We start from the raw sequence: 12571 nt of genomic DNA, 5'->3' as shown, positions 1-12571 counted from the left end.
TTTTTTCACGTAATATTTTTTACAAACCTAAATTACAAGATTTAACTCAACACAACTTAATCTATAATAAAATACATAAAAGATTTAAGTTTAAAATCGACTTCCGTGCTATCGGCTATTCGGGTCTGAGTCCTCGTTTATACATACATAAAGATTATCATTATCAATTATTGTGTACTCGTCGTTACCTGTGATTCTTCGACAGTTATCGTGTCACACTTGGCAAACTTCACCGATCTCAGCTTCTCTCCCTTTCGGTCTACTGTGTGCATTTCATCTTGCGGGCCGAACCGCACCTTCACCAAACGTCTATGGTTCGCATGTAGCCATTCTCTCACCGACATCTTCTCGACTGTTATGCCGTTAGATTTATTCCCCGATTTCATTTCTTCTTGCTTCATTCTCAAATGTCTCTTGCGTTTGTTCTGAAGTTTAACAACACCGTAGCCAGCTCCGGCACAAATGAGCGGAACGACTCCCAAAAATATACAAACGTAAATGTACGCCAATTCGTTTCCCTGCAATTGATTAAAGTGACAGTTCATAATTTTATTGTAAGAATAATAATTATTTCATATACATACAATTATTATTTATAATATAATTTGTAGGAGTTTACGATTATAGGTATTCAAAACTCAATATAATTAATAATTCCCGAAAATAATATATTCCTTTGATTAATATGATAATTAAAATAATGCAATTAACACATATGTCCTATAATATAGTAATATTACTATTATTATTAAAGTTAAATAATATTATACGATAAAACATATTCTTAATTTGCATTAAGACAGGTTTTATAATTAAATATGTATATGCAATATTATTCACCAACATTTAATACATTTTACATATCAATAGAATAAATTTTATTTGTAGAAGTTGTAGGTTAATTTATCTAGTTCATTTTAACGTATATTAAATAAGAATAATCAGTGATATTTGCTGTTAGTCGTTATGTAGTAAAAATAAAAAAAAAACAGTACAATTAAAATGATTAAAAAATTCAAAATCATTAACATTTGACATTACCTCAAAATAGTCAAATCCTTTTAGATACGAACACGGTTCTAGTGTGGACGGTTCTATTTGACCCGGCTGTGGACACGGATCTCCTTCGTTCCAGAAGAACACTTCCCGTTGTATCATATCCGGTTCTATATCTGTACTGTTTACTATTACGTCCCACAGAGTCACCGAACGTACCCATTCAAGCTCTTCGTCCGTGAACATACTGAAAATACATTTTTGCAATAGTTCAGTAATTCAGTATATATTTTATGATACGTTTTCATTAACTATAAACGGCCGTAGACTCACTCGTTTTTATCATTCTCAAACCAGAACCGATCGGCTTCTCTGATTCGAACAAACTGGTCCACGATAATTGCAGTGAACAATTCACCGGGACCGTCTTTCGACTCTAACATTCCTCCGATGTACAAATCCACATTGTCTACGCTGCCGTAAGCTTTTTCCAATTTTTCTGCCAAATCGGGATGGCGCCGGAACAGCTCCTCGTTGATGTCTTCGAACTTTTCGACTCGGGGTAGTTCGAAATACGTTCTGATCTAGGAAACACCACCATAATCAATATTACCAACTTTTATAACGCGACTGCTAAAAAGCGCGATTCTCTCTTTTACTCTCTATCTCTTTCGTCAACACTACCGTATTGTAATCTGCCAGCCCGTTGTCCCTGCCACGCATTATGTTGAGCGCACCGAGATCCCTCCGGGAAAATTCGTTGGGCCCGAATAGTTTATCGCGGACATCCGAACACAAGACCGCGTCTTCTCGCTCAGCCAGCTGTGAAGCCATGCCCAACATGAACTCTTCAACGCTACTGTCAGACATCACGTCCTACATACATAATGCAAACGTTATTATATGCAGACGGATTCAACTTATGCAATTGGGTATGTGAATATAGTTGTTTTCACGTGTCGATTCGTCGGTATGTTATTTACAATATACGCGTAGGCAGTTAATAATATAGATACTCACACTAGAGTCCCACCAATAAGCGCACAGTCTCAGAGCCGGATTCCCCATAGCTGTTTTCCGATAGTTGCATTTTCCGTCTCTCCGGTATATGCCAGGCGGAATCATCGTGTGCCCGAACCGGAAAGCCGACGACTGAAACACATGGCTGATACCTGGATGTACGTCTAGTTTGTAGCCCGTATACTCTGGTAGTTCTGTTCCCAAGAATGCGGGGATGTATTCGTAAGCAATGATGTTCTGAAAAACGAAGGCAAATAATATATATAAAACTATAAAACAATAAATATTCAGCGATCCGAAGATAGGCTCATACATTTACAAAATAATGATCGGCGTACGGTGAAGGCGTATAGTACATACCTGCAAAGTGGCCACCACGAAACGCCTAGCTTTCTGAAACACTTCTTCGTCGGACCAGTCCGGATGGTCTTGCTGGACTCTGTCGGCGATCACGTTGTGCCATTTGAACAGCAATATCCCAAACGATAACAAAGCTGGATTTTGATTGCTTCTGGGATCTCCCAATACTGTACACATACACACGCGATCGGTATAATACAGTATAATATAGTATGAAATGTTAGTATTATCGAAAGACCATTATGAGTCACTTACGGAAAAGTCTCTCGGGACTCAGTGTCCTCAGAATATTGGGAACAGGATTATTGAATAAAGGAACACGCATCGTGTTCCTCACCGGAAATCCATTACTGGGCTCACTAAGTAGCGTACCGTTTTTAAAAGATCTCATGGCGTTTATCCACGCCTCACTAGTGCTATAGATAAAACTTCCGTCGATCCAGCTGGTCACACGGTTTATCTGAAATATATGGTTTCGTTGTAATCATAAAATAGACCTTATGCTCATAGATCAGCACATCATCAAAATCGGAACCATGGTAGGAAGCACTGATAATATTATATACTAAAACTATATATATATATATAATTGCGTGCGTGCATTGGTCATTAAGTTATTTAATGGTAGCCTCATGGCGCATAATGTTAGTAATATAGACAGGGCAGGGATGGTCTGTGGTTGCAATCGAAATGAAATTCGTATTTATACACAGTGTAAAATATTACACGTGTATTAATTACTTTATAGTTACCTGTTGTCTCGGCGTATTTGGACTTTGACCGGTGTTCCGGTCATAACCAGCTCTGTGGAACGGTATCGATTTACCGCCTTCGCACTCGTGGTCGTACATCTCGTCACACTTTTCGATTTCAATTGGATGCACTTCTATAGGACAACCACTTTCGCTGCCCATTACGATTTCAGAACTCACGACTTGACCTGTACCGATTATCAACATGATAAACAATTAATTTTTATAAAATCGTTATTATGCCGGCATTTGTTATATTGTCTTATTATTTTGTGTACCGAAAAACGCTAAAATCGCAGTTCTGTTCTTCAGTGACGACAAGCCGTCCGATCCTTTCATGAACAACGAGCTTAATTTTCTGGGGCTTGGTCGGTCTTGACCAGACATCATGTATACCCCATCGGAGTAACTGGCGGGTGTTTTCCTGGTCATGTGACTATCTATAAACATAAAAAAATTCGATGAAAATAATTTTTCGCAACGACGTGAGCACATTAATTAAAAAACATTTATTTGAGTTAATTAAACTGAGTCAACGTTAAAAACGTTACACTATGAGTTAATATAATAATAAATAAACAAAATATTTAATTTTAAAAGTCTTAAAAGTTAATAGATATAGAGGAATTGATTATAATGATTTAACTAAGTAGATTTTTTTTCTAATATTACCACTCGCACTCTGGTTACAATTTTTAATTATTTATTACTAAATATTTTGTTTAAAATGTAATCGTATACTACCAATATTTATTGAACACTAGTTCTAGTTCTAGTGGCTTAGACTATAACGTGTTTGTATCAATTAAATTATTAAATAAAGGAATTTTTATTTGTTTATTTAAAAATATTACAATATACTATTAATAGAGTTTCAATGGATTAAATAAAAAATAATTAATTAATAAGCTATAACTACAATAAATTATAACTTATAATTTGTAGTTATATTCTATAAACAAAATAAAAATTAAACGCACTATTTTTGTAATTTAACTAGAAAAGCCAAGTTGTTACTATAGACTCTTTAATTTATGAAATAATTGTCAAATAACTAGAAAATTACTAATTAGTTAAAATCTTTATAGTTAAATCCTGCCTTTAGTTTTTGGACACATTTTTGTGTAAAAAACCATCATCAGGTATGTAATGAATTATTAACATTAATGTTGTAAAAGGTAAACACTCTAGTTCTCAACTTTACCGAGGCCGTTCTATTCATAAATTCGACTATACGACGAAGGCGCGGCAAATCAACCGGCCATTGTTTGCTTGAGTTGAATAATGTAACTGTTGCGACAAAAGAATGCGCGCAAATGACAAGAGAGATCCAGTTCAAGTGCCCGTTTTAACCTTATGCCTTATTCGATCATTGGGTTTATGATCGTGGTTTTAAAAGCAATAGTATAATTGCGCAACTATAGCATTCGGAGAGTATCATATAAACATTATGGAAAGTAATTTATCAATTAAACTTAACTTTCCTAATGTATGCGATTCATTGACATACATACATATATATATATATATTATAAACAATTCAACTGTATGATAGGCTTGCTGCTTTCAGCCAGCTCATTATGAGCTACTATACTGTAGTCGAGTTGTTTATTATAATGCTTATTACTATACACACGGGTTGAGTGTATGTTAATTTAAACTTAATTTTTCTTTTTTAGTATAATATGGTTTTTTGTTTTCGAAAGTGTTTTGCACACAACTATATTATATGTACATGAGGACATATTAAGCATCTCTACAGTTAAACGTATAATAGGAAAATACTTTGAATGAATTCATGTCAACTCGTTTTACAGCCATGGAGGCCAAACCATCATCACGATCTCACAACTAATTTATAAGCAGAATAATAATAATAAAAAAAGAAGAAAAAACGAGAAAATAATACCATCCATTTGTTTTGTTTTGTTGTTTAGGCGCATTTGCGAGTTGAGCACGATTATTTATTGTCCATTTTCCACATTATAACGTTACATCATTCCAAGGAAATGTAATTCAATGGAATTTATTTACTCATATTTTATATACGACATAAAGTTTATTTATACACAACACACCAAGTGTGAATCACGTGCTGGATATAGAAAAAAAACAAATATTTAGGGTAAAAGTATGGTTGCCTTGAGGAAATATTTTTGGGTGCGTAATGCCAGGAGCATGAACCGTCCTTGAGCCTTGAACAGCTTAGTACGAATGCGGTGAGCGCATTCTGCGTGCGATATAAAAAAAACCTAAGAAAAAAATTAGTACATAAACGTCATTACTCAAACACCAATTCATTTTTTTTTCATTTACATTAAAACGAAGTACCAATGAAAATTTAACGATTAGTAAAAAAAGAAAAAATTACGTTTGGTTTGTATAAATAATAACATCACGCGATAGAGCGCGCGACACTGACGAAACTCGGTAGATCCGAATAAGCAAGGCCAACGCGCGAAAAATTATAAAACAACATAATCTAAAAACTGTGGTGATCGGGAATAATAACAATAAACACAGAAAAACGTTATACTGTTAATGTTGGTGTGTTTAATTTTTCGAAAGGACAATATTTTGCGACATGCGCACGCGCCACGGGCGCATAAGTATACAACAGAACGATGACCGATGTGTGAAAAACCCGTTTATCGGCGCGGGGTGTTGTGCTTCTTGTACAATATAATAAGATAAATACACACTCGACCGAGGCCATCAGGACTTACGCAGAGTCCGAGGCACGAGGCCGATTTTCATCGTATCGACTTGGCCGCGGGCGTCGGTCCAGACTTCCAGAGGGGATTGAAAAAGATTGACGTTCGGGCGGTGACTTTGTTGTCCGTCGAGTATCTATATTATAATGGCTGACGAAATATTTTATTTATGCGCAGTGATGATTGTGAATTTGCGATCCCGTTCCCAAAGCTCCGGGTTAACATGTTATGTACAGTATCGACGCTTATTGGAATCGCGATTAATATTGATGTGAATTGTGCATAAACAGCAGGCTGCACTCGATCTGCTGTCTACGCGTATAAACTATAAAATAAGTATGTAAACTTACTGTAGGTACATATATTATGTTGTTAAGCGGTGCGTGCGTGAGGTGTGAAGGGTTGTGTTTTAAGGGATTATATTAATTGTTGACTTTTTTTTCGCTTTACGGATTTTTGAATTTTGTGTACACATTAATATACTAAAACTCTATGAATAATCAACCAAACAACAAACTAAAAATTAAAAGTATCGACCCGTAAAAACGTTTGCCTTTCAACCGAATTAATATTGATTAATTTACATTTTATAATCAAACTTTTTAATGAATGTGTTTCCCGCTTATCGATCCCCCGGTTATAGTGTAATAATAATACTTGTACGTATATCATTTTTATTATAACACAAAAAAAAAACATAGGTAACTTAGATATAACTCAGTGTAGTATATTAACGTTTTAATTATATTTACGCGCAAGGCATCGACGCGTTTTTAAAAAAATTGGCAGGTCAATCAAACACAGAAAAAAATAGAAGCGCCAATATAATAATAATTACACTACACACCGGTATGTCTACGAGGTAGGTATTTCACAATGCCGTGTGTGTTACTATTATGGTATAATATTATACAATAGATAAATATCGATATTACTCGTTAACTGCTTTTCTTTACCACCCGAACGTCAAAATAGATTTTTGACTTTGATAAAATTTCCACGTGACCACTTATCATAATTTATTATACGTAATTATAATATATACATGGCTATCGTAAGTAGATATACACTTCTTTCAATCGCAGTTCCGTTTCATTCCAGCGGTGGCAACTACGTATGATGATTTATATTTCCTGATATTAAAATGTTATTACTTTTGTAATATACGAATATTATGTATAACGTCCGTTTTGCAAAATGATTTATAATATTTATACACATGTATTTGTGCATAATATATCGCTGTATTAACGTACAAGATTATTAATCTGCAGCTATACAACTCGCCTATTACAACGGCTCGAACCGTACTACATAAAATAGTCATAAAAATATATCTTCGTCGCCGTTGCAACAGTTGAGAGTCATTAAATATTAAGCAGTTAACGGTTCTCAAACTGTATTCCACCGAGCCTTAAAAGGCTCCACAAAGCGATAATCTAAAAACTCCGTGGACTAATCCAAATTAAAATCATATTCAATATTATTAATTGAATTCCATAATGACAAATAATCCATCGTTTTGTTTTTTGTTTTTGGCTCAAGATAAATTTAAAGACATTACTTATTTTCAGGGTTTCAAAAAATTGTTTTAATCAACTTCAGAGCTTTACGATCAAAAAAGTTTGAGAACCACTGAAATTAAGTGATGCAATTGAATATCCACATTGCGTTAGGTCAATGTCATCTTATTATTGATCGTTCGTTTATAATCTTCGATAATTCGATAAGATAAAGTCTGCAGGGCTCGATTGTCTATCGCCATGTGCCCACGTATCTTCATGAATCATAAAATTAATTTTACTTTAACGACTTTCACAAGCCATACAATTTGATTTGAAATTAAATTTGTTTAAAAACATGCCCAACAAAAATAGATTACTCTTTGGAAAGTGAGGAGCTTATATAGTTAGTATCACTGGACCACGAAAATTGCAAAGTGAAAGATTAAAATTTTTACCTGTAGTGCTGGTAATAAAAAATTGCACATACTTTAGTTACTATAGACTCTAGTAAACTACTGTAGTTTTTAGTGTACAAATTAATTTAAATGTTATTCAATTTAGTAATATACATAATACGAGTATAAAAAAAAAGGAATATTCTTATTATCATTTTATCAAAAGAGCGTGTTATAACCATCATTGATCATATAATGGCATTATGCACATAGTCAATCCTCATATTTTCGGAAATCTTAAAATATTATTTCTTACATTTATTAGCATTGTCAAAAATTACTAAGATATTATAAAATAATATCAATCCATACGATTTCAATATTGATGTCTATTTAGTCATTCTTAACAGTGTCCAATTACAATCATTGTCGGTGTATAATGACGAATGAGTAACAATAATTAACCGTGTTTAAAGAATTTGGAATTAATCAGGATATGCGTTAAAGTCTCTATTTTACAAAGTATACGTCAATATACATACATTATATATATATAGATGAATAATAATCAGTCTCCGCGGCGATTACATATATAACCTACGCATATTTGTAATGATTTTTTTTCCTTTTCCGTTAAACACCTTAATCGTTATACATATACGTCCATCGCGTGCTAATAATGTGCTATACTTTAAGTATTACGAATTAATAAGATATGCCGTCACTCCCTCGTCTCTGCGTACCTACCTATTATACGTAGTCGACTGTTACGCCCGCTGTATTGTTGTATATATAAATATTAAGTATATTATAATATATTATTATAAGCACACTCGTCGTGTTCATACTCGATACTATAATATAATAATTCGCCAATCGACGTGAATGTGCTAAACTCTTATATTGCTTTAGCGCTGCAGCTATATATATATTATTATACACTCGGTGAGTTAAATCAAAAAAAAAAAAAAAAATCGTTTAGCATAACGTATATTATTATTTTTCTTTTGTCCGTGAAATTTCCGAATTCAAGCATGTGTATAGCGTGGATAATATCGTACTCGATATAAACGTTATATACTGCCGTGTCGGGCGCTATCGAATACGTATCTGTTTATAATCTCCGTGATGGTCGTTTACATGTTATTATAATAAAACAATAATAACATACAAATATTGCACACCGTTCCGTCCACATAATCACGACGACGCGACGTAGACGGTGACGATATAATATATAATATTATAATGTCGTTAGCGAGTGATTACACACGTTTCCCGCTTGTTTTCATCGCGTGTCGTATTCCTGTCAATTATAAACACAATCGCATGTGGACATTTGATGAAAGGTATATGCGGGACCTATGTGTACGGTTTCCGACGGAGTACTTGAAATTGCCCCGAGCCATGTCTATGATATTCCACCCACACGAAAAACACGATAAAGCACTTACTGTCATGTATTTTTAACCACCTGTCGGCTGTCGCGCGTACAGTAAATACTGAAATACTATAGATATAAATAACTATAAATTATTGCCCCTTAAAATACGTTGAGGATGCCGTCTCTATTTCCCACTTCGCCGTGCCACCGCTCCAATATAGTATTAGGTATGTTACTATTGTGCACTTGTGCATATAGTGAGATAGTTTTGTCCAGATGCCTATAACAAGCCTTTTTTTGTATTTACGTGTCGATTAAAAAATTGCGATTGATTCGTTTTCGCCAACGCGTCTCTAAAAGAAATTTATGATCACCAATAAACACATATTATCCGTCGCACCGTTCAAAATAGTTGAATATTGATGTTTTGTATACATAGTTAAGCACGAAACGAATATAAAAGGCAATTTTAAAAAACAAAAATCCCAACAAAAAATAATTTCCTCGTAGGTACTCGGCGTACCAATGAGACGCCTGCGTGTCACTTGTAACTATATAATAAGACGTGTTCGCGTGTCACAGATGATTTGCCATCCTTCGAATAGCCAGTACAGAAGAGTGTGGAGTGTTCTCGGCGGCTAGAAATTTGACGAATTCTCGTTTTTATTTTCTGCTAGACATAGACTTTTTTCATTATTATTATCATTATTGTAATTATATTATTTATATATAGGATATTATGTCGTGTTGGAACAGCTGCTGCTGTGCCCGGGAGGATTTATTATCGTTGTACGTTCACCTATACGACCAAATATATACGCGGCCTCGGTGGCATTGGTTTTCGTCCGCAACAAGAAATATATAACCATCTCGTCGTCGAAATAATACTATGTGGACGATAATCGTTTATTGAACATTATTATATGTATAACATATTTACTGCAATTACAACATTATATAAAATATACGCCAATATAATAATTAATATGCGCGCGGTGCCTATGTCATGCTAACTCGTGTATTATGTACACATAGAGGATATTAAAATATATATTATGTTCGATTTTATTGTATGTTTATCGAAACGATGACCTTGCTTCACATTCGAACAAGGAAAAATTCGCCCTTGACAAAAACGCCAGCCAATGGTTGCTGGTCGCTGCGGTTTCTTCACCGCGGATCCCGACGACGTGAAAATCCGCCTACCTATACCGACTTGTTCAATGGTATGCGTGTATTATGTAAATGTAATTAAATTTTGTCTAATGATAATTCGCCCAGTTTGATCGTGTCAGTTAATAAAAAATATATTGCCGTCGAAACTATGACGTGGCCGCCCCTATATATTATAATATATTACATATTTTATCCGTAGATCGCAATATATCATATACGTGCAGAACGAGACTGCTTTATAATAATTTATAATGATATGTATATCGAACAGTTTTCTTATAATACATATTATATAACAATGTTATAATATGTTCTGTCGCAGAATCTCGGTCTCGCAGTGGCCGTCAGGGTGATCGTCCCTTTATTTGTCATTTTATGTATTATACTATATAATATTTATTTTTATCGACTCATTAAGACACATTATAACATCTGTCGCCTCCTACGTTGTCGTCGTCCGCCCCTCCCAGTCGCGAGATTTCATAAGACAATATAACTCCATACCTTTACGTATGGAGAACTGTTGTGCAACATAATTTTATTTTATTTATTTTTGTTTTTCACATCTATCAGTTTGCCATAATTAAACTCGGCGGCGGTGGATAATGAATGAGAAAAAATATAAAATAATATTCCCCGTTCCTGGTGGGCGACAAAATCCGTTTTTGGACTGGTGCACGCGAATTCTAAGAACAGTACAAACAGCACAATAGGTGCTATCTACTGCAAATATCGTTCGTTAAAAATAATCGACTTGATCACCAGCGGGTGGTGGGACATTGACAATCTACAACTAAGTGGGCATCATTAACTAGTTAACAAGTTTAAGCTTTGCTAAAGAGTTAATTTTTCTAAATTTTTAACTTTATTGATTAATTAATCCATTGTAATAATTTAGCTTTTTTCAGATAATTTGAAAAATAAAAAGGTTAAGTTAAACTCATATAAATCATGTTTAATCGTATCTATAACTATAATTATAGTTATTAATTAATTATTTTAACATAAACATGTATTTGGGCTGGATATTATAATGTATTTTTCCTAATCGAACATTTTTTTATTCAATCACCCGATACTAGCTGCAGTATATGATATACAATGATTTTAAATATACTAATTTATTTTCCTAGATTTCATAATTTATTTGGTAACATATAAAAGTATTGATCTAAAAAGACATTAGTATATAAAACAGTTGGTTTTAATGTGTTTTTATTTTGTTAAATGAGTTTTACAATTGTATACCTTTAAATTGTTTCACAATTTTTTTAGCGTAAAATCACATTTATAAGGTTTGGTTACCAAATCTATTTGGTAATTATGTTACGAAATAATGAAAAATAATTATTTTAAGTACCTAATCACAACATGTTTGAGGACTGTAAAAAAGTTTGAAAAACTCTACAAATTGGACACCAATTTTTGTTTAAACTAAAAAATAAAAAATTAATAAATAAAATAAACCAACATCGACCACGAATAAATATCACGTGCTTGTTTTCGATGCGTCACCCGATTGGCTATTGAAAATATCATAAGAAACACTAATGATAATATAGTGACGGTGGTGACTAGGCAATAGCCCGGAAATAATATTATATGAATCGGGTGACGCGTAACTACATTGGTAAGGTCAAATAATAGCACTTATTTTTGTCTAATTGCACTAGAAACAGAAAAGTAATGTTGAAATTAAACTCTTTTAGATAAAATAAGAGAATATATAAATATACAAAAATAATCATTGATCGAATACCAGTGTTTTTTTGAAAAAACCCTTAATTATTTTTCGTGTTGATTTATATGGTTCTATTAATTCCATAACATGTTTTTTTCGGGTGTATTTCAATCTGTTGTGAATTATTCTCTCGCGATTATAATTTATAAATATCCATCTGGTAAGTGTGTTCACGTGTGTTATACATATAATAGATTTGAATAACATTCACGGTACTGTAATTGTTCTTATTATCTCAACGTTCGTGGTGCTATTGTCTGATAAGTAGATCATTGTTCACGTCTTGAATATACGTTTGGTTTATGAATTAACACAAATTGATTAATTTAAATATAATATATATGAGCACGAGAATTGTTTTGAGCGCTCAATTATAAGTGAGATATCTGCTCGATCGCGAAGCTCAGTTAATCGTTTCAAATTTGCAACGTATAGATATCTACTATATTATGCGTACATGAACTATAAGCATATGTATATGTATCTATATATATATATTATATAATATATACAAATCTCAGTCCTTAT

At 33.4% G+C, this 12571-nt stretch overlaps 1 protein-coding gene across 1 annotated transcript in view; it reads right to left on the bottom strand.

Moving 5' to 3' along the window:
• LOC132931714 (dual oxidase) overlaps positions 1-12571 on the bottom strand; it is a 47652-nt gene that overhangs the window by 5869 nt on the left and 29212 nt on the right. Inside the window, exons 3-11 of the mRNA XM_060997664.1 lie at positions 3407-3568; positions 3129-3316; positions 2632-2836; positions 2377-2543; positions 2017-2253; positions 1681-1872; positions 1330-1580; positions 1042-1243; positions 189-518 (exon numbers count right to left, since the gene is read on the bottom strand). Of these exons, the coding sequence (XP_060853647.1) occupies positions 189-518; positions 1042-1243; positions 1330-1580; positions 1681-1872; positions 2017-2253; positions 2377-2543; positions 2632-2836; positions 3129-3316; positions 3407-3568 (1934 nt within the window). The remainder of the gene's footprint in view (positions 1-188; positions 519-1041; positions 1244-1329; positions 1581-1680; positions 1873-2016; positions 2254-2376; positions 2544-2631; positions 2837-3128; positions 3317-3406; positions 3569-12571) is intronic.

Source organism: Rhopalosiphum padi, chromosome 1, assembly GCF_020882245.1.
Source record: "Rhopalosiphum padi isolate XX-2018 chromosome 1, ASM2088224v1, whole genome shotgun sequence".
NCBI classification, from domain to species: domain Eukaryota; kingdom Metazoa; phylum Arthropoda; class Insecta; order Hemiptera; family Aphididae; genus Rhopalosiphum; species Rhopalosiphum padi.
The sequence above is the reverse complement of the archived record's forward strand: the minus strand, read 5'-3'. Positions and strand labels throughout refer to the sequence as shown.